General features: G+C 38.8%; 1 protein-coding gene across 1 annotated transcript in view; it reads left to right on the top strand.

Annotated features, from left to right (window-relative positions):
- Window positions 1-610: 610 nt before the first annotated feature.
- Window positions 611-24,309, top strand: part of LOC150088080 (neuroligin-4, X-linked-like) — a 220,801-nt gene continuing 197,102 nt past the window's right edge. Inside the window, exon 1 of the mRNA XM_090370560.1 lies at window positions 611-1,568. Coding sequence (XP_090226686.1) covers window positions 1,133-1,568 — 436 coding nt within the window. The 5' untranslated portion in view covers window positions 611-1,132. The remainder of the gene's footprint in view (window positions 1,569-24,309) is intronic.

Here is a 24,309-nt window from a genome sequence, read left to right on the forward strand (position 1 = left end):
CACTCTAAACAAGCTGAGAAACGCGTGTATTTGTTATTTACATAAGCTTTTCGATAAATGCACCGAAAAAAGTAGTCCCAGTGAAAGTTAAAAGTTTCGGGACATTACACTTGTAGGAGAAAGTGTAAACCCACTCCAAATGAACACCAACTTTCCTGTTGTTGGTTTACCGAGTGTCGGCTAAGTATCGTTTTGTGTTAGTCGCTTTCCCCTGCGGAATAATCAGAAGTCTTAAAAATACAAGCTTTCTGCAAAAGAAGAAGGAGTTGTTCGGCGAACGGACATGTGCAGTAATTTCGATTCCCTCTGTAATTCTCTCTGTTCTAACTGCGTATCTTACATGACAATCTTCGTCTTGTTAGCTAGGACGATGAGAATCGATACTGGAAGTCCGCCAACTTTTACAATGCATTCAGCTGAGACCGCTGCTGTCTGCACTTCCGTCTTTGTGACTCCATGTGATGGGTAGCAGCCACTTCATTCTAATGCTGTGCTTTTCTTATGTAACCCCCTTCGGCACAATGGACTTATCCAACATCCAGCACGCATGCTCTTCAGCTAATCAGATATAGCCCCAAAGAGAGAAACACGTCATGTGTTAGCACAATCTGCAGACAGGCATGATGCGTTCTAAAGTATAGAAGACACTTGCGAAGCTTGGGAAGGGGATGATGCAGTCATTATTCTGAACCGTTTTCCTACTCTCTTCTGCGAGAGGGCGCAAGTAATTTCGCAGAACGCTGTACCACTGAGAAAATCTCGCAGCGGCTAAAAAAAAAAATAATAAAAAAAAAAGTCACCATTTAAATGGAAGAAACCAATTGGCTATCAGCGTAGCTAGGAAGTGCGGCTTACGGTTTTCTTTCGAGCGAAATGTCATCGTAACGACTGAGCTGTCTTAGGAAACTGAATCTTACATTTCCCCGGAAATAAATAGAAGGGATGTCGTAAACAGTCTCGTGTTCTCCGCCGCATCACTGCGGTTGGAGCGGGTGGCATCCGGATCGCATCGAAAGTGTGTTTTACGAACTTTTTGTTTGCGCAAAGAACGGGGGTCAGGTAGGATCCGTGCACGATTTTTCGGATGCGTATCGTGGACTGAGGTTCGGGAATGAACCACCGAGGTTGAAACATGGTGCGAATATTCGGGAGCTGCTCGTTTCTCGTACTCTTCTTTCTGTGTGCGTGGAGGAATGTCCAGGCAGACACGAGGCGGTTGATGTCCCGCGTTGTGACAACAAAATACGGAGCGTTGCGTGGTTACATTACAACTCTTCCTAACCGCCACCTTCAACCAGTGGAGGTGTTTCTGGGTGTGCCTTATGCCAGCCCCCCTATGGGTTCATTAAGATTTATGCCTCCCGTCACTCCGGCTCACTGGCGGGGTGTTCGTATGGCAGATCGCTTCGGCCCGGTGTGTCCGCAGAAGCTTCCCGACATAAAAAATGAAACCGAAGCGCTGAAACACATGCCCGCAGGAAGACTGGAATATTTACGCCGGCTAATCCCTTTTCTTCAGAACCAAAGTGAGGACTGCCTTTATCTCAATATTTATGCTCCAGCTTTAGGTAAGTCTAACGTGATTTGTATATGAATTCTCAAGTGCCTCAAAGAATGTGGAAAAAAGTTAATGAATTGTTGGTTAAGTGCATCCAATACACACTGAACAAGCTGTTTGCTAATTTTCACTTATAATCTCAATCAAATGATATGTAACTTAACATAGACCATTTCTGTGATTGTCTAATAATCGTAACTCAAGCAGATTTATGGTAGAAGCCCATGCTACTAGAGCTATAAAACATTATTGCATATGTAGGACATACCCTACATGTACTGTACCTATGTCCTACATGTAATACACTAATAACCGCATGCAAATTTGCATGTCCCTCCTCTCTTGGGGAGCCTTAGAAATAATCTCAATAAATTTGGTTTCTCTTTTATCAAATTATCCTTTTAAGAAAGTTACTTTTATGTATTTAATTGATATGCTATGACAGAAAACGTATTATGAAGTCTGAGGTAATCCTAAGAACATTTTAGATTCAATGGGGGGATTACAGCAGAAACTACTGTTAATATTCTGTTCACTCACTGACAGTCGTTTACTGATCTACTTTATAAATCCATTTTTTTTAAGTGTCACTTGAACTAACTTAATTCAGTCCACTGAATATGAGACAAACTATTCTATATTATAACTGCTATTCTTTCAAACATTGTGTATGAGATTCTCTTTAAACTTCAAAGATATTCGATAGTATTTTACTACTTTTTTTACATACACTCATCTGACAACAAAGAAAAGAAACATAATATAAAATATGAGGAAAATACGGGTCAATATTTTCATTCATACGATACTCGGTTTATGTACTTAACTTCTTTGAAAGACTATGCGTATAGAATGCGCAAAAGACTGCAATCTTATAGAATTCCAGAAGAGCTTTCCCATAATGCAAAGAGTAGAAATTCAAATTTCATAAACTCTTACTCTCCATTCCTCAAAATGGTCGATACTTGTATTTGTGCAGCAATAATGCGAAATAGGCATCCATTGCGGAAATGGTCAAATGCTCCAGCAAACACCCTCCCTCTACCCAGAATTCCTCACTGTTTTTTCTAAACAAAATCGCAAACTACCTCCAGAAAAACTAACACCTAAAAGGCAACATGAACTTAATTTCAAAGTGAATGTATTAAAATATTAATTTTGTAATTACAGCCTTTTGTAGTTATGGCTTGATTTTTGCTATCAAATTGAAGAAGTATCATGTATAATATAAACATGATACTTCTTCAATTTGATAGTTCCAGTTAACTTATGGTTACTCCAATAAGTATTTTTAGTCAATTTATTTTTGTAACAACTCCCTTCTAATAAACTAGAATCTGTGGCTCGTGAGTACTGAAAAATCGGCGCTTATCATTCTGAATAATTAGCTCAATTGGTTCAATTGTTGTCAGAATTTTAATTCACATTGCTATCTTATAAGTTTTAAACCTAAACCTCCTTTTTTCCGTTTTTTTTTTGATTGGAACTTAAAAGATTTTATTCGACTGACTTATCAAGATCTGCGTTCTGCATCGCAAAGAAATGAACGGTTTCAGTGTTTTGGTGTAATTATGTAACTCGTATCTGTAATAACCACTACGCAGAAAGAGAAAGCCGAATTCTTTTAAGGAACTATAGTAGCATCTTTAATTCAGTTTAAGTAAAGAAAAAGAGATCTCCTTCCTTCTCCATTATGTGGTTATTCATACGTAAACTTTAAAGTTGATTGAATTCTAAGTACAGGGGATGGTAGATACCACACTCAGATGTTAAATAAAGTCATCCTACTGCAACGTATCATTCTGTTAAAGTAAAGGGAAAAAAGTACTTTTACAGACGTCTTCCGACGTAATGAAGAAATGTTCTCGATGTGCAAGCGCCGTGTCTGAGACCGTGTGTGTGTGGTTAAGAGAGAGAGAGAGAAAGAGAGATTTTATTTTGTTCAGGTAGCGAAGTGAATTCTAATTTCATCGTGTTCTCTCGAAAGAACATTTAATTGGCTGGTTTGTATTCTTTTAAATGTCGCAGATGCACGCACGGCCAAACTGAACCTACCATGTTGTTTAGAAATTACCCGGATTATGGGATTGTACGTAAGTCACCAAATTAAGCGAATTTGACGATGAGAAGATGGACTTTCCATACAGTTGACTACAGCTTTTGTTTTCATTACGTAGGTGTATATTAAGTGAATTTATTTTACCTTTTTTTAAAAGAAATACGTGATGTAGCGACACAAAATAAGACAATAGTAAGCTACGTGATACTGAGGTAAACAGGAGGGCAATTTCTGTACCCTATGACATTTTTCTTTCTTGACAAGAGCTGATAAATACTGAAAGCAAACGGGAGAGAGAGAATGAACTCCTGTTTACACTTCGAGATTAATTTCTCCGTGATAAACACGATGGAATGGAAATATTAAATCAAGTACAGGTCTGAATTCTAAATCCTAATTAAAGTTTACCCTGTAATCATACTTTTGATTATTTGGTGTATTTTTATTACTATCTGCGCATACTCCGGCTTTATCTATCTCCTGAAGCAAAAGAAAGATGATGGTTTCACTGCTTGACTTCTCTGCACCTCGAAGTGTGACTTAATGAACTTTTAGATCATTTTTAGCCAACTTCGGAATCAATGTACAATATTTTCGGTTCCACTGGGAAGGTTGCCAATAATTAACCTTTAAGCAGTATTGGAAAAAGATTAATGAATGTAAATTCTCTTAAGAAAAAGGAACTAACACTCATTGACTTCTTCCCCTCCATTCTACTGTAGCTAATGGGATAATGAAAATTGAATGTATTCTGATCAAATCTCTCGATAATTATACTTCAAGAAATATATATAATTATTAATATTCTGTTTTCATAAGAACAAGAAAGAAAAATAGGCATGGGATCCCCACCGAATCATTATTCCCTGACAAATGTTTTGTAGAGGATTTAGAGTATCGCCGGAAACTTTATTGACTGAATTTTTAATTCAGCAATTAGCCACGTGTCTCATTTTTGATAATTCAAGAACAGATAGTTGGAGATTATTTTTATCTTTACAATATAAGATTACACTTACCCCATTACAACTGCTTAAAGTTACCAAAACTTTGTTTCAGAATTTGTCCTTCACAGTGGTTGAGTATGACATCAATATCGTACTTCTAGATAATAATTGTGACAATTAACCAGTGGTATTTATAATTTCATGTTGTTGTAGTAAGGTTTTAGGTGCAAATGATTCAGACCATATTGCTCTATATATAATTTTCACGTATGGGATCACCGTTCAAATAAAACTCTGATAAAAAAAGAACATATTATTAAAACAAACACTTTTAGTTTTAAATACGGACTTAGCAAAGTACAACGCCTGCCAAATTGTCCCCATACCTAATACAGAAATTATCTACCACTCATAATATATTCTCGAATCCCAAAGAGCCCCTTTAAATACAAATATCCGTTCATTTAATGGATTCTGTAAATTTAGACTGATCGATGAAAACACTTGACATTTGAGATAGAGTTAATTTGCAGTGCACATTTGCTTTCCAATCAGAACTAGGAAAGTATTGTGCAAATAATAGTTGATTAATCCCAATTACCTTAGAATTCCTTAATAAAATTATTCTTTAATAAAAATATAAAATTAGTCCTAACATTTTTTTGGAAGATAACAAAGATAACTTAAATTCTTAAGCTGAATTTTACCATGCGCGTGTTAATTGGTTCAGAAATTTGTTCTGGTTTCCTAATAAGCATCAGCTTTAATAATCGGGATTAGCGAAAAGGGTTTGGCCTAGTGAGAAAGAGATAAAGTCAAATATTTGTTATGTAGTTTAATTCAGTTATTATTTTAGTAGCTAAACATTTTATTTAGTTCAATTAGAATTCCTCGTTGTAATACTGTATATTTTTAATTATCTAACGATCATTGAACTTATCAAACTGCATTTTTATTTCGAAGACAATTCTTGTGGTGTCTTTTGGGAAATGGAAATTACAAAACCGATTTAAATATGAATAGATCTGAAGAATTAATTTTAAAAAAGTGAACTCTGTTCCAGAGCTATTTCGGAACTAATTATTTGATTAATAACTCCTTTTAGAGAGCTTGGTACATACTGTTATATATAAATATTATATCAACATGGTTATTTTTTCCGGTGGTGACAGCAACAGGGTATGGGTTCACTATATTTAATACGTACTAGCTGTTAGTTGCATTTGTGGGTGGTACAGTTCGATAGAATGTTTTTTTTCCTTCTGAAAATTCGGGTTTTTCATCCAAAGAGCAAATCATCAAAAAATTCTTATGATAATAAAATAATTGTTTACTTCGTAGTACATTTGTTTTTAATATAAAATATTTTAATAAGTAAATTGAATATGACAGTCTTAGAGACTTTTTAGTTAAAATGAATTTTTCATTAGGTTTATCTAATTCAGTGAAGAAGCTCATTGAATTAAACCATCGAGAAATCTGCGCTTTCGGTTTTTCATCCAGAAACCAGAATGGCCAACCACAGAATACACGAAAAAGAAATGGTGCCCGAATAGATTTTGTTTTGTAATTATTCAAATTAAGAATGCACCTATGTTTATTCAAAAATATCTTGAAGAATACAATGTTTACGTAATTACCACGTGATTAAAGCGACCACCTCCATTAAAAACGAACTTCGCATAGTACCATAACATGTCTACAGGAATGCAATAGACAACATTATATACATGGAAGCAAAGACGTTGACTTTATTAAATAAAACTTGACAAACCCCTACACAAAATGATGAATTGTAAATCTGTTATAGAGAGTAAACTTACGAACTACCTCGATTAAACTCAACAGCAACTCCGATCCACCACCAACTATGCCTCCGAGAAAAGAATTTCTTCTGCTAATGCATCTGAGGTTCCGATTCGTATTCATGCTAAGGAAAGCAAAACAAAACAAGACATGAAATCATCTAAATGCAATAAGTTTCCTTGGTGACGTTGCTTCCAGTTTCAGCTTTGCACGCACTCTTGTGCCCACGTGCAGCTCGAAGAAGTACAGGCGGGTTTCCTGTGCATGACAAACAGTGTGTGTATGTGAGGTCGTCTGTTTGGTAGTTATCGTGAGAAGAGATGGAGAAGCTGATAGGCGATGGCTGCAGGATGTAGGATCTTTGCGTGACGTGAATTACTCTCCCCCATCCTCGTGTGTTCCTGGATGAAAATGGAGGAGGGGATGTTGTAAGTGTATGCGATCGTGAAAGGACACTAAAGTATCTCGGATGTTTTTTAAGGCCTGAGAAGCGACGGTTTACAGAAATTACCAGACACTTGAGGCTTAGTGCCCTTTTATTGTGTACTATCTGGACTGAAGGATGTGAAAACACTGAAAACTCGCAATGGCCTTTGGGCCGTTTTAAAGGTTGGCCATAACATCCTTCTTTTAGTGAATTTCTAACTGCCCTCTACAGACATAAAACATGTTAGGCAAAATCGATTCGGAGAAATGCGATGTACTTTTCTTCTTCCTTCGTTGTTTCTAGAGAGGTTGTATAATCCAGCCCTAAACATACTTGATCTTCGTTATTTGTTGGAAGTTCTTGTAGAGAAAACGCAAAGGTTGTTAACTTTGTAGAGAGAGAGAGGACTGATAAGACTCTTCTTAACCATCCCGCTAGAATATACCTCTTTTAGGTCTAATAGGCTTATAAAAGCTATTACTTCCAAACTTCAGGTGAGACAGATGAAGTTCGTTATTTTGAAAGAGGTCTGGAGTTTAGGAGTACTTAAGACACGTTCTTCTACCATGCCAATCTAAGAAAAATGAGAATAAAATTGGGAAGAAAACAAGAGACATTTACTCCGCTATTATAGTACTTATTTTCTTCGAATTGGCGGGCATACTGCCCAAAGGGGTGGGTAAATGGTAGGATATGTTTCACAAACTTATTTTAATTTTATCCTGCAGCTTTAGGAGGAACTCAAATCTAAATTCCCATACATCAGAAAAGTACAGCTTTAAACAAATATTAATAATATACCTTTCTTTCTTTTGTAAAATCTGTATGTGCTACTCGGTTTGCTAAATGGGTGCCAAATATCGACTTATATTGTATATTTTTTCCAGCATTGAATTGCAGTAAATTATACCTCTCGCGGGTGGTAGAGCCGTTCTGATCATTTCCCTTCGACATTGCGGAAATAACCCGGGGTTCGAAACGCCAAGAAGGTCTTAACGGTGATAAACCGCTTCCATATTTGATCGAAATACTCGGACTGACGTAACGTCAGGCCTAGTTAGGAAACATCGTTCTAAGAAGGATGTTTCCAAACATAGAACAGATCGCAGATATACTCAGCCACCAAAGTCTCAATATCATGAATAACGTGTCCTCGTTGGTAGCATAGTTGGTATAATCACTGTCCTTCCACACCGGACGGAAAAGACCGAGTTCGAATCTCGTCGATGACGCGAGGAATTTTTATGGGCCTTTTTCAGAACGTGGCTGAGTTAGTCCATTTCAAGCGAGGGTAGTATGGTTTTTCTCCCGTAAATTCTGAATTTTCGTCCAGCAAACAGCAAATCGACCACAGAACACACGCAGTTTGCAGACATATAATGTATACAGCGCAATATGGTCTAAGTCGCTGATGCCCCTAAAAAAACTGATCATACTCGATCAGTATGTGCTGTTCGTCAGAATGAGTTCTTTTCATAATTGACTCAACAAGTAAACAAAAATATTGTGTGCTTTTGGGAAGGCCTTCCTCAAATGAAAACAACAAATCTAGGAGCATCATAGGTTCCCTATTCTTACGCTGGACCACGCAGACAACTACTACCCCAACGTACGTGTGTGTGTTTTAATATGGGGTTGTATTCCGTACCAGTTATTACATTAATCGGTATGAGGTACTAAGAGTCTGCATGAAAGTGACAAAAAAACTTTTGTCACTTTTTGCATGAAAAGTGAAACAGCATGAAAATAGAAAAACTCTGCATGAAAGTTCAACCTCCCTAAAGACAATGTTTGACTGTATCACAAAATACGATAAAGTCCTAGGACCTTACTTCTCCTCTGACCCAACCGTAAACAGCAACAGTTACAGAAAAAAAGGTTGCAATTATATGCAGGTCTAGGAGTGGAGCAATTGCAGCAAAGAATGGATTTTCGATAGGACGGAACTATGCACTTGCACGTCGTATGTCTAGAAATCTTTTATAGGTTACATACCTCACCCGTTCATCAGTGATCGATCTAAAAGACAGATTAACTCTTATTAACTCATCAACTCTTATAAGATGTGTGCCAGCCCTTCCACGAGTCCAAATATCGTCTCGACATTCTGTTGGCGACAAAACAAAATTCCACCCGAAGGTTTCTCACGACGGCCGAAATATTTGAGGGTTGCTTTTCACTGTGGTCAACGCTGTAAGCAACTTTGCCACTTTAAAAATTAATTTTTGTAAATTAATATAATGATCTTTTAGAAATTCACTATACGCTTCAGAAAGCGATTCATTTCTGACCTTTCAATAGGTGTTTGGTCATATTAAAATAATCGTGAAGCTTTTTGAAATCGAGAAAGCTTTAAACACATTGAATATCGGATTTCAGTCTCTCCGCTGAATATATCGATGGTCCCCATGAACTCAGACTGGATAGTAGCAACAAAATATTACTATAATTATTTTTTTAATTAAATTTGGCACAGGGCTGTTTTATTCTTTCCTTTCCTAGACTTCATTTTCTTTATTTTAACGATTGCTCTTGTCTTGGATTAACTAACTTGTATCTCCAGTCTTGTATCTCTTTTAGATCTTAATCGCTAAACCTTTTTTAAGATTAATTACTTAAGGATTAATAATTAATTTTAGTAAGATAAATTGTTGGAATATGATCAATCTGAGCTAATTTCAACTCCGTGCTTCAGCTCTCATAAGGTGTAAACATAATTATCAAATTATTTTCATCGTCCTCAAGGATTCTATAGAATAAAAAGGGATACTAAATTTCTTACAAAGAGAATGAAAAATATACTTAATCGTAATCAGAATAATACCATACGCAGCTCTGTCCTCAATTTGTTTTAAATTCTTTGCCACCTGTCAATGAATTATTTAATTTTTTAAACTTTCATAAAGCAAATAATAGTTGATTTATGAAAATAAAAATTAAAATTATTTAATTTTTTAAACTTTCATAACAGTGTTTATGGATAAACACTGTTAGTTCTCAAATTCAGATCTATGAATAAAATTAATCAAACAATTGCATTTCACCTCCCAAATTCTGCACTTATTACGAATTTTCTTTCTTGATATCAATCTTCAATTGGACGTGGATCATTTTGATACTCCAAAGCGTTTGATTTAGTCTTCATCCACTTGTTGTCAGTGCTCCAACACTACGCGTATGGGTACTGGTAAAGGTCCTTACATGTGGACATGTGTTTTTGTAGGGGCCGCGTCTCATGTCACTGTGAAGTACAGAATCACTCTGAAATGGCCAGAAATGTGTTTGGTGTAGGTTTGTGTGAGTAGTGTGCATGTTCTGTTGTTGTGTCTGACCGGTTAGCTACCCAGAATCATCTGTCACCTGGACAGATGATTCTAGGTAATTGTCCATTCCACGGGAAAGGTGGGCCAGTCCGAGTAAAACACGTACTGTCTCAAAAGAGACTTTGATCCACCTAGTGTTGCCAGAAGGTAAAGGATACATGATCAACTATCTTCTGTTTCCTCTTGAGTTATTCCAAGCTTTTTAGTTCGCGCAACATTTCTTCTTTTGATGTTTGTTCTTCGCCAAAGTAACCAAAGTTTTGAAGTTCCTTTACATTCAGTGGTATTAGGCCCACTAGCTACTATACAACGAACAAAAAATGACTGATGTGGTCATTACCAGAAAAAATTCATTTTCAATTGTATTCCGTGACCTTTAAAAAATTTCGAAGCTATTCACTCCTGATAACTAATCACTTCATGCAGTTCTTTGGAGAATTCTACTAATAGAACAACGAGATTCGGCTAATAGAAATTGAGATTTCATTAGTAGAATATCAAATTACTTAAGAAATCATTTCATGTCATTTTAATTTGTATATCAGTAAACTCCCATCCTTTTCTTCCATATACTTTTTGTTAACTACCTTTTATCTTGACGTTGTGCTCTATTTGAATATAAATAAATTGATTATAGTCTCATAAAGCCATTGTTCCTTTTGACAACCTTATTTGCTATTGTATTTTTGCCAATATTAATTCGCTGAGCCATATTAATGAAACTCGACCTTTATGCGTTATTTAAAAACTTGTTAATGTTGGTTCCATTAATGAAGACGCAAGTGGAAGTAAAATGACCGCTAAATGTGAGCCGCATTTTTCTCTCTCTCTCTCTCTCTCTCTCTCTCTCTCTCTCTCTAATTGCACTCCAAACTTCAATACAGTGATAAAAACTCGAGATTTCTTTATGCCGCATTTATTTAAAAATGTGGTGTTTCCCGTTTCCATGGAAACTTTTCCCATATCGCCAAAACCTTTACAATGGGACTATTCACGTGGGACCATTCATTTGTGTCAGCAGAGAAGAATGAAAAGCGAAGATATTCGTACGATTATTTATTTTATTTTTCCCTCGAAATTTCGGAAGTTTATTTGGAATTGCTTTCTTCCTCAGAACGATTACCGAATGTAAATGTATTTAGAATTTGGTAAGGATTAAGGCGATGGAATAGCGTTTAAAAGAGCAGATCAATAACAAATTATCCCTGGTGAGAAAAAGCGGAGCGTGCAATAATGTGTGCACAGGTGGGGGCTAAACAGAGAACATAATAGGAAAGCAATATGGTGGGATTGAGGTAACAAAGCAGAACACATAGTTAAGTGGTGCAAAACGCAATTGAATGAAAACACGCTGCACAAATTTAGGGAACTTTTCAAAACTGCACACGATCACGGGTTTTAATTAATGGTTTAAAGAAAAGGTTCTATTTATGCTCCGGTAGGACCACTAAGTCAGACCACTAAGTTTGGTTAGATGTGTGTTAAGCGCCAAAGAAACTAACCCTATGAAGCATCACTATATTGTGTTTGTTATTGCGTGTATTCTTTAGTCGGTTTGCCGTTTGCAGGATGAAAAACGCAAATTTCCGGGAGAAAATCCACATAGCCCTTCTCTGGGACCTTCTAATTCAGCTACATTGTGAAAAAAAAGACCCTAAAAATTCCTTGTGTCATTGGCGGGATTCGAACGCGGACCTTTCCCACTCGATGTCGGAGTACTGTGATTATATCCGCTGTGTGACCAGCGAGGGCTTGCGTTACAGGAGTTTACAACAAATCATTTTGATAATGAATACGATTATTAACCTTACTGAATAGTCAAGTGGGATCAGACCATGGTTTGCCCGTGTAGTTGCAGTCCCGCGTTAACCCTTGGTTATGTCAGCCAAGTAAGTCTTGTGCATCATTGAAAAATATGTGCAACGCAAAAATTGGGGGCGTTTTACTTTTCCACCGTTAGTACTTATTAAAATCGTGGTAATTCTTCCCTTTGAAAGATAGTATTATCATGGAAGATCTCTCTTTTCTATGTCTCTTTCTCAGTTTCTGGAGTTTTTATTTAGTTAGAAGTTTCCTCCTGTCTTAGTGAGTTTGAACAGTGATGAGTTAAGGCATTCGGGCTCACAACTTCACCCTACCCCACCTGTTTACACGTCCTCTGGCTAAGACTGGCGTGGTGAACATATTTGCTTTCCTCTTCTAAGCGTCATCATCAAGTTGGTCCTCTAGGCGCTCTTTCTCCTGATCCCAAACCAATAATTCTTGCCTGCAGCAGTTTTCTTTTTACACCAACAACCGGAATTCGCTTTCAGAAGATAAAACCCATTCTTCGAAAACTTGATTTTAGGCTGTAATGGTTTTCACGGAGATTTTTCCTTCGGAATACAAATTTCTGTAGAAAAATGGTTGACGTCTTTCAGAGGTGTATTGATCTGAAACATCGACGCTAAGTTGTGAAGATCTGTCTCCGTAGTGTGCGTGGAATTGTATGCCTATTGGTTAACGACTGTTGTATCACCAGGTAGAATGCGGCGGTAATAACTTCTCCCAAGGAATAATCCTGTTATCACACGTACCTTTTTTCAAGAAGAAAGGGCATGATACAAAAGTTATTTGGGTGTAAAAAATCTTTATTACGTGCACTCCGCAAACAAACTGTATTCCTGTTTATCTGAAAGAAGAAAATTCTCGATTTATTTTCAGGTTGTTTTGTTTGTAATCTGAGCGATGATTTCTAACAGATTCTTTTGAAAGCGTTATTGGATTATTTGAATTTCCTTCTTGCATTTTCAAATATATTAATAGTATAGCTACACTCCAAAGAGTATTTGATAAGGCAGATTCGGTGAATTAAATTTATTCTTCAGAGCGTCTTCTAACACAGAGAAAAGAATTATTTAAATTTTGCTCCACGCCTGTAATTTTTCATTTTCATCTCTGCATATTCGAATATTTGATAGTGTTATTCAACATTATTCTGTTACACAAAGTACTTAAGGCAGAGACTGTTGACGTAATACAGTATTATCTTTGGCTGAATTATTTACGATAACAGCGATATGTCATAGAAATTTTTATTTTCTAGGAAAGCTCTCCTTTCCACTTTAACCGAGATTAGTGTATGAAAGAAATAGTAGTTTGTTACGTTATTCAATACGACGTAATAGTATTATAATTCACTATTCAGTTTATAAACAAACTGAACTGTTATATAAACTATTCTGGGATTTGCAGTTCATATTTATTTTTAATCATAATAGAGAAAGAGGGATGTCGCCCGATTTTCAAGGCGTTTGAGATATTTATTCTATAGTGGTATTTAGCATGATAGATTAAATTAATATAATATTTATATTAGAAACATTCGTCAGTTGACATCAGAGGAATTCCATTGGTTGATGATTTCTCCTGCAGGAATATGGACTGCGTGCGATAACACCGAATATTGCACCGAGGTTTACGACTCAGATTTAAGGGGGTTGCCGGTATGTAGTTCTGAGTGGCAGAAAGGGCGTGCACAATAAGAAGGATTTTTCTGCATTGGCTGGCCATGCCCTTCTACAGCTATGAGCCACTTCATAAACAATTTACGGGTGATCCAGGCATTTAAATCAAAGGGGAATGTAACCCCAGGGGCTCACATCTGGTGAGTATGGGCTTGGCACACCCAGGGTCCTCAGCTGGATATCATCATTCTTCTCTTTCTTGGTGATTCCTTCTACTTCTCTCTCTCTCTCTCTCTCTCTCTCTCTCTCTCTCACACACACACACACACACAGGGTAACTCAGAAATTTTTTTGGCTGGTGCAGCATAAGCCTCAGGCTTCCTTGCACCATATGGCTAATAATAATGTACACTGCTATACCATTAATATCCGGACACCCACTCCATAGATGGGGAAACAGATCCTATGCATGTAACACTTCACAGAACCTGCAATGGGCACTGGGCTTCGAACAGACAATTGCAAAAGTGGGCATGCAAGAAGACACGTTCAACAGAATTAGATCAACAGTGCAACAGAATTGATCACCTCAACAAATGCTAGATTCCGATTAACATGGTGTAAGGAGCAGTCGAAAACAGTCCTATGGACAGACGAGTCGAGGTTCATCCTCTACCAATGTGATGGCCATTCCTGGGTGTGGCGAATGCCAGGGGAACAGTTCCTTCCTGATTGTATTCTCCCAACAAGAAGTTTGGTGGAGGCAGTATCATGGTGATGGGGCTGCTTTTCATGGTTTGGCTTGTGCCCATTAGTCGTTATCGACAAAACCATGAATGCTGTGCAATACCAGGACAACCTGGTCAATTATGCACTTACAACATTATGGCAGTACTTCGGGGAAGGCCCATACCTGTATCAGCAAGACAACGCGCCATGCCATACTGCTCGGGTCGTAACAGAGTGGTTTGAGGACATGGGTGTGATTTGTTGGATTGGTCAGCCCGAAGTACTGATCTGAACCCTATCGAGCATCTTTGGGATGTATTGGATCGTCGGGTTCGTGCACGTCGAGATCGCCCAAAGATCAATGTCGAACTGATGGCTGCGATAAAGGCCGAGTGGAGGAACATAACATCTGACATTTATAAAAAGCTGGTTGAGAGTATGCCGCGATGATTGAAGATGGTCATAAAAACAAAAGGTTTCAGCACAAAATATTAAATGACACAATAAAAGCTGTTTTTTTTTTGTATATTAATTATATATTTGTATATATTTGTATTTGTATATTTTAGGGATATTAATGGTAGGGCAGTGTATAATCCCTTTGAGCATTGAGGATTTTTATATTTTCGAATGGCAAATGATTTTTACTTTTCTATTTCTATTGCAAATAGAAACACGGTCAGTCTGTCTTGGTGCTCCCCTCCCCTAGTTGTCGTTTTACGATATCGACCAAACGACGCTCCACCGCTGATGCACAGCGATACTGCGTCATTGCATTTCCGGAAATGACATGTATAATGTGGAACACTTGAAGTCAGGCTTCCACTCATGCTACTTCGGCTGCCTTTTCTTTCACCAGTGGACCGAAAATTGGCCAGTTGTTTGCGCTTGCTTCATAAAAACCACTCGTAAAACGTCTTCCGTCCGGGTCTGCATACTTTGCTTTTCGGATTCGTTTTTGTCTGCGAGGTCACTTCCTTTTGTTTCAGAAAATACGGCCGTCTGATTCGTGACATGCATAGACAGGGTAGACAATAGAATGCGGAATTTCCTTGCTGTTCCCATTTTTGTTTTCTTATTCTTGTCCACTGTGCACCAAGGCTCCAGATTCTTTGATATTTCCAGAACATTGTTTTCTTTTCGTTTCGCTTTTGATTCAGCAATAAAAAAAGACTTCACTTCTGTAACGTAACCTTTTTGTAAAAAAGGTCACATTACAGAAGTCGAATAAGATGCTCGAAAATATGGTCACATGTTATCAGTACGGCCTTCTCAACTCACCAAGTGACTTGAGAAGCGGGCTCACGGCAAGCAACGCGACAACCCACTCATGTTCGATGTGATTTAAGTCTGGTGATCGTGTTGGCCACGGCAGTCGTTGGATATCTTCAGTTTCAAGATTTTTCGTCGAAAAGAAAATATGGACCAACCGCACTCCTAAACAATCGCACAAGGATAAGTTCTCTGTACTTCTAAGCAGTTACAGTACCTCTATAAAAAACATGGAGTGGTGTGACCGTTGATCAGTATTCCGCCCCCACATGAGAACACTGCCTTCACCGTAAGCATCCCTTTCTCTGTTGGAGAAATTGGATGATTTGTAGGCTAAAACGGGACTCATCAGAGAATAGAACTGTAACCCAATTGTCAGGGCGTCAAGTAACACACGTTTATGTCACTAGATTATACGAGCTGTGCGGTGGTTTCAGATTAATCGGATACAAATCACTAGCTTCCTTGCGTAGACTCCACTTCAATTGGACCTTCTTAACAAAGTCAGGTTGGAAATGTTTTCACCTCAGACAGTTGATGACAGGACATCGTAGGATCCTGTCTTGCTGTTAGAGCCAGTTATCGGTCTGTTCTGGTTGATGTTGCCCTGGGGAGACCTTGGCCAGCTCTTCCTGTAATGGTTCCTATCCACTGAAACTGCTTTCATCATGCCAAGACGACACTGCGTGACACATTACGCCAACGTGACACCTCCGCCTGCAACTGCCCGGATTCAAGTCGTCCAACGACCCGCCATCTCAAAGAATAATCTAAACGACGATGGTTTGCCATCCTGGGTACTGGAGATGTGATTATCCCACTGAGAGAGCCAAAAAAACGGGAATTAAGTGATGTGGTCGCAACCCATGTTTTTATAAGCGTGAATAATTAGATACTCGGAATTTGCATACCAGGATGCCTGTTATATCAAATATTCTCCTTCGGCGACACTGTTCACAATAAAATATTAATGAAAAACATTTTGTTTTGTTAATTTTTTTCGAGCAGTGTAGCAGGGTTTTATGAGCATAAACGACTATGCTCATATTGCACTTTTTATATACTGTTTGGAAATTGCGTGCGTTCTATGGTCGAGTTTCTAGGAGAAAAACCACCACACTGCCCTCGCTTGAGACTAACTAGACACGTTGTGAAAAATGCCCATAAGAATTCCTAATGCCATCGACGGGACTCGAACTCAAGTCTTTTCTACCCGGTGTGGGAGAGATGGCGATTCTACCAACTGTGCTACCCAGAAGGGCAACACATCAGTAAGCCATTACATAGGAACTAAATTATTTCTGCATTGACAACAGTTAAGCAGTTTATATATATACACTGGTGTGCAAAATTTAAGGACTAGTCAGGTTTTCACCTGTAACTTCTCATAGGAGAGGCCTGGAAATGGGAAAAGCATACCAAAGGAACCTCGTGAGGTACAGAAATGATGAAGGAAACAACACCGACACAACAACGGAAACAAAACGGTACAGAGGGACTTTATTCAAAAATGGCAACATAGCACTGGCTGCCATGATACAGATGCATCACTGCCAAAGATGGAACGAAGGAAAGAAGTGGTTCTCACTAGCAGATATGGCCACCTAATGTCGATGCAGGCTTTGTTCTGCATCGACATAATGTCCTGCGTTCCTGTGCAGCTGGTTTGCAATGGATCCCGCTGTCTGGTGTCGGTCCTTCTTGGCCTGTAGGAGTATATAGCGGTCATCGTTGGGCGTTGATTTTCGTGGACGACCACCACCGGTCCTTCGAACAGCTACACCTGTCGTTCTGAAGGCCGACCATGCACCGTGAGACGATGCTATGGGCGATACCGAAATCTGCAGCCACACTCCTCGCACTTCGAGCTTCCCAATTATTCGACCCCGGGTAAAGTCATCTAGATGTTGTCGACTGACTGGCCATTTCGTTGTCTGTAGCACTGTATGAAACCAATCAACGTCTGTAACAATCGTGCTCACTATTCGGTAATTTGCACATAACTGCTGAACTTCTGCTTTTATCTGTTTAATTCTCTCATCACCATTCAAATTTTTGCATGTGCACCAGCTTTCTATTGAACGGCCACAGTTATGCAAATCGTCACAGGCTGTTTCGTTTGATTTTTGTGGTTGTAACCTTTAGAAAGTGGTGGGCCTTAAGTTTTGCACACCAGTGTAATACATGTTCTTGTTTATACTCCGGCACGACCAAGAGGTCGGTGGAGTTTACAATAAATCAATCAATGCAAACGTTAATCGTATTTAGTCACGGGCTCGAATCCCAGTCTACTCAAAGAGCATGTGCTGTTGCACTTTTTCCCCGACCACTCGGCTACGTCAGACGTTCAACACGCCACCTGGCGATCTAGACCAGGTACCTTGCCTGGCCACTTTCATTCCTTCTCCCCGGCAGGGTGGGAGAGGGGACGGGCTTTTTTTTATCCGTGTCCTCTCCTCCTCGCCGCCTCCTGGTGGGGCATGGGCCTGCCCCACTGACTTCCTTGGGGGTGCCTTCTCTATTGTCCCCATATTTCTGTCTTTTCCCTCCAGTCTTTAGTTTTCTCTCCCTCTATCTTAATGAAAGCGCGAATGCCCCACACAACTTTAAATACGTTCAAATTAACTTTCGCCCATATTCTAAGCCTTTCCTATTCAAGCGACATCACCCTTTGCAATTGAAATAAAATTAATTAAATGATTTTTTTTTAGGTCCTAGCCACTGAAATCTCAGGAAATTAGGTGGCAGGACCTGCCAGAGTAAATAATTATAATACTGGTGTACCTGGTCTGCCTTCACGGGACGAACGTGGGGCAACGTTCGGCCTCAGCAGGGGTCCAGCGGCTAAATGACTAGATGAACAATGGTACATAACACTACACACGTACAATAGCCATACACTTTTAAATCTCTAGCATTTCCAGCAAACTGGCACACCCATCACACTGCAAGCAACGCGGAGATGGGGGAACCCCCTGGTGCCGCTTGACACCAAACACAATTTACACTTACGCCGCAGCTTGACGTAAAGTAACTTAACCTTCTGTTTCACATTTTCAGTAAAAAACATTTGCTCCTACAGGCAAATTCCCAGGTATTTGACGCGTGTAGAATATCTCAGTGCGACATCTCCACACCTGAAAAGATGTGGCCTAATAAAGCTACGTTTCCCTTTCAACAATATAATTACTGTTTTTTTCTTAGATATATTGGTAATTTATGGTTTGCACTCCAAGTCAAAAGCTTCTCCACCACACAATTGGCCCTGTCTTCCAATTGCTTCCAGGAATCCCCAGAAACTATCAAAACCACATCATCAGCGTAGGCGATGGACAAAACATTGCCTAAGTCTTACTCTAAAAACTCATCTAATACAATATTCTACATGAAAGGTCCGAGGATCTACTCACCTCCTTCAATCTCGAACTTAAAATAACCTTACGATTCGAAAAATAGTCCCCAAGAAGCCTATATACATTTGCAGAACAGAGGGCAGTTTTAGCCCTGCGGAGGATGCAACCCCACCATAGGGCATTTAACACCCCCTTAAAGTCAATGAACATACCGAGTACGTATCTCATAAGTTCTTCCTGAACTTTTCAAAAAATTTCTTAATGACATCATTTGTAGAGAAGCCCTTTTTAAAACCATATTGTTTGTTAGAATCAAGTCCAGAAAAAAACATATCTTGGATAAAACCTTCCTATTATAAGCCGCCCAAAATAGGGACAAAGCAATCGAACGATACGAAGTCGGTTCGTCCAAAGACTTACCCGGACCCTTCAGGACCATTTTCCGAATCGCCGGTTTCCATAACTCAGGGAATATGCTGTCTCTTATACATACATCCATTGTATATATCCAAAAGAAATTCAGGATGCATAAGTAGAAACGTTTAAAAATTTCTGCCTCCAGGAAATCAATCCCCGGAGCTTTCCCGTCATTAATTCATAATAGCTGAACACTTCACTCTCAGGAGATATGTATTCACCATTTAGTTTTAAAACTTCATTTAGCCAAATAGAATTCTCTTCATGAGAATCAGATACGATTACATCAATCAAGGTCTGTTGGAAAGATCGGGCCCACGTCACCGTATCACGCTGGGTCTTTGCACGAACACTATGTTATACATGTATCACTAAAATTAACTTTATCTGTAATAATCTTATATACGGAACACCAAGGATCCCTGTTCCCAGCAATCTCCACAAAGGCCCGCCTTTGTGGAGATTGCTGGGAGCCGCCGACCCACCTTTATCTATGGGAGCCGCCGACCCACCAGAGTCCCATTACTAACACCACGACACAGAACTCTACTCCTCAACTGGGAGAAAGAACATCGGCACTGGATCTTGAATGATTGGAGACGGGTCTCCTGATCCGATGAGTCTCGTTTCCAGTTATTGCGAGCGGACAGGAGGGTGCATATGTGGGGGAACCGCACAAAGCTATGCACCCGGTATGTCAACAAGTTCAGGAAGTTGGCAGAGTTTTAATGGACTGCGGCGTGTTCAACTGGCACACGTTGGTACAAGTCTAGACACGTCTAGACGTACCTCTGCTACGTCTAGACGCATCTCTGAACAGTCCAGGTCACGTGTCCATACTTGCAGATCATTTGCATCTCTTCATGGTCATTGTGCACCCACACGGCAATAGACTCTTCCAGCAGGACAATGCGCCTCCCCACAGCCGTGGTGATTAGAACATTCCGCAGATTTTACCACCATGGAATGGTCTCCCTTTTCATCGAACCCGAACCCTGTGGAGCATCTTTGGGGTGCTGTGGAAAGGTCCGTTTAAGCTTTCTATTCTCCACCCAGGAATGCGACGGAATTATGGAGAGCGGTGCAGCAAGCAAGGATGGAAATACCTGTGGAACGCTTTCGTGAAGTAGTGGACTCAATGCCTCGCCGTGTGACTGCCCTTATCCTGGTCAAAGGTGGGCCTATACGTTACTAGGTAGGATATCTCATGATTTCTGTCCACTCAGTGTACTACAGAAATGAGCCCCAACAGTACCAAACAACAACAGTCTACATCATATTTATATACGGTAACGTCGAAAAGTTGCAGTGGCGAGCTCAGAACACGGACCTCAATCCCATTGGATACCAACGGGATTAACTGGAGTCTGGATTGATCTACAGCCAAAATTGCCTCTAAACGGAATGTCGTGAACTCCGTCCGACACCTAGTGGAAGTTATAAATTATGTCCAAGAAGGTTGAGGCTGTCGCGCTGGTCAAAAGTAGGCCAATTACGTAATGGATTTTGAATTAAACGCCCATTTTTAAACCGTAAACCCTTGTGTGTACGAATACTTTTGGTGATGTAGGGTATTCCTTGTGTTTACGCAAGAAATGGAGTAGAAAGTACATACAGAGTCATCAGTGGATAACGCTGTATGTACTATGCGCCATGTATCATGTAAGGCATGAGTAAACAGCGTGTACCGAGGTAACTATTATAACAGAGCACGTGAAGTGCCCTCGTGGGTGGAAAATGATTATATTCACCATCCTCCCACTGAGTAGAAAAGGCCTGAGTTAGTCATTGAATGAAACACTCGGAAACTAGGGCTTTTCATCCAGAAAACCAACCAAAGAAAATATCTAGTTACAGGTGCAATATACTGACGCTTCATAGCCTTGGTTGCTTTGGCACTAAACAAATACCTAACTTAACCTAAGCGTACAATGTCTTGGATTATGGTATGAGTTATTTTTGAGAATGTCGTTTCATTGTGACAACAGCAGTATTTGTGTAGCAGTGCAGTATTCATTATTGTCTTGCTCAACGTGAATTTTGTTCCCCGAGAGGAACTTTCAAATGGTACAAACTCCTCTTTCCAAGGAACAATACTTTATATTAAAATCATTTTTTCAATGCCAAGAGATATTCAGTAAGAAATAATCAAACAAGCCTCTACCACATAAACTGAAACAAAAAATGGAGCTTTGAATTCGATCTATTGATGAACATGTTCTTAAAGTTGCATCAGATTGACACACTAAAAACAGGCGAATGCATGCATATCTACAGGAGTTAAATATTTCCAGCACATTCTATAACAATTTTAATTAAATTATATATTAGTTTTAATTGACTTTAAAACTGTATTGCATATGAATTAGATAATCCTCTATAAAACAAAAAAGAATATAGAGAAGTTTTTTTAAGAAAAAGATCGCAGTTCGGGTAACTTAGAGACGTTTTAAGTATTGGACACACCAAAAAAAAAGGCACTTACCACTTTCAACGAACCACATCCTCTAAAAGGAGAGATCAACAAACTTGCAGTGATGTTGCAGTGTTTGGTTTTATGGTCACACTTTAAACACATTTTGAGTTTAAAGTACACATAAAGTCAGTTACCAGACATTAAACAAGTAACTGCAGAGATAATGGCCACCATTCTCTTCACAAGGAAGGTTTGTTGTGCTCGTATGATGACCAATTAAAATTATAAAAAGGTTTTAGGCCTCTTGTATGAATGTCTTTATTATGAACAGTCCTGCTTTACATGAACGGAAACAAAAATTATTTACTGCAGAAAAAAATGTTATAAATCGTTTTCCTCTTTGGTTTCGACATTTGCGTATTCCATTCGTAGTTTCCACTTTTTCACAACACTGGCTTCCAATAAACAATTTAACACCACCGAAAGAATTTTTATTTAGTGTGGTCACGATACACGTGTTCTGGGTGTAAGCTCCAGGTATCTAGCACACGCAATACAGAAATTTCACATCTCTTGATAGATGACCTCTTTACGCCTGGAGGACATTTACTTTCTCTTTGTTCCCGTTAGTATTTTTATGCACTAAATCGTATGCGGGATTGTTTACAATGCACTTTAAAAAAGAGTCAATTACGATAGAACTGCTCCAGAAGCATCCCGGGTGAGCACGTAGTCCGAATCTCAAATATTTTGGACACTAAAATGAAAGCTTAGATTTTGTAAGATTCGACCCAATAAATTATTGTTTTCTACAATGTATCTAATACCACTGCATCCGGTCAAGTTGTATCAATTTAGAAATGGTAATCGTATTCATTACACCTTTTACAGTAACATCTTACACAACTCCTACTCGTAGGAATACTGTAATAATGTTGTTACTATCTAAATAACACCACAACTGTGCTCAGAGATGGATTCCTCATTTTGTCCCTAATTTTTTATTGATCTTGGAACAGCAGAGTAGAATCCTTAGAGAAGTCCTTCCATCTGAAGAGGTTTCCTACATGCAAAATTGGACAACACGGTAGAAAACTTTGAGAGCTCATGACTGAATTGGCATTGCCAATTAAAGTCAATTCATACTGGAAAAGGCCTCTTAAAGAACAAGACATTGGAGTGCATTATTAAAGGCATTTCAACCAGAAGGTAGAAAATAAGTGAACTACACCGACGAGATTGGAAGAGATTTATGAACTTTCTGAAAACTTCAACTACTTAAGAGGGCAAAAAACACAATTGTACGCATCGACCTTGCATTTGATTTGCGTCGCTTTGCCTTTATATAAAAAGATTGATTAATTAATGCGGTTAGATAATTAATTTAGCTCAGGCAGATCAACATTCGAAGTTTTCAAAATCATGAAACTAATGAACACAAAAGAGGTGCTTGTAAATCCACTACTAGTATATCATTACATAATGCAGCCATAATATACGAGTATTTATCTTTTTGTCTGCCTCAAGTACCAAGCGATTTTCCTATGTGATTCAGATTGTGATCTTTCAAAGTTACTGAGTTCTATTTGGTATCAATTGACTGTTAGTTTTAATTCACTTTAGTTCAGTTCAACTGTCAATGTACTTAAAAGATTTCAAGTAAGAATCCAGTTCAAGTAGGATTATTTTCCTAGTATATTTATTAACTTTACTAACAAGTAGCTTAAACAACCACTTGGTCACTAGTGACAACGATCCTGTCTGGAGATCTTCTATAGAAACTACAAATTACACAGATTATGTAAAAGCTACACCTAATGCCACTATAAAAGGCGTTCTGTCTGAATTGGATTTGAAAAATGTGTCTGAAAGAACTACAAGAACGAATAGTTTTATTTTTTATTTAAATAATGTAGGCCGTCCCCGCCATCTTCTATAATACTGCCTCTAGTTGGTTACTGTCCCTGGCACGTGGAGCGGACCACGGATTCACTTTCTGAGTACTGATAATAAATCTCGTGGGTAGCACATTTGGTAGGATCGCCATCTCCACACCAGATGGAAAAGACCCGAGTTCAAATCTCGTCGATGACGGGAGGAAGTTTTATGGGTCTTTTTCACAACGTGGCTGAGTTAGTCGGTCTGAGGCGAGGGTAGAATGTTTTTTCCTCACGGAAACTCTGGTTTTTCGTCCAGCGAACAGAACATATTCACGGAGCAACATGGCCTTAGTCGCTGATGCTCCTAAAACCCAACAACAACTGATAATACCAAATAAAGAACAGCAAGCAAAGGAAAGAGAAAAGACAGAAGAAGAAGAAAAAATAAGAGAGGAAAACAAACTCAGCAGACAGCTTGAAGCAACAGTAATCAGTAAGTCCATGCATCCTGAAACAAAAACTAAAACGTCTCTGTCCTGCTTCTGGCACGATGGACACCGTGTACTTCGAAGAATGCGACGAAGGTCATAGCGGAACTATTCGCACAAGTAGGTTTGATGTTCTTATACGAACATTCCTGATGAGAGTGTCCACTCCTTGAACAATGAGAACAAAC

The sequence above is a fragment of the Mastigoproctus giganteus genome, chromosome 3 (assembly GCF_048544385.1).
Source record: "Mastigoproctus giganteus isolate SK-2022 chromosome 3, ASM4854438v1, whole genome shotgun sequence".
Lineage (NCBI taxonomy): Eukaryota > Metazoa > Arthropoda > Arachnida > Uropygi > Thelyphonidae > Mastigoproctus > Mastigoproctus giganteus.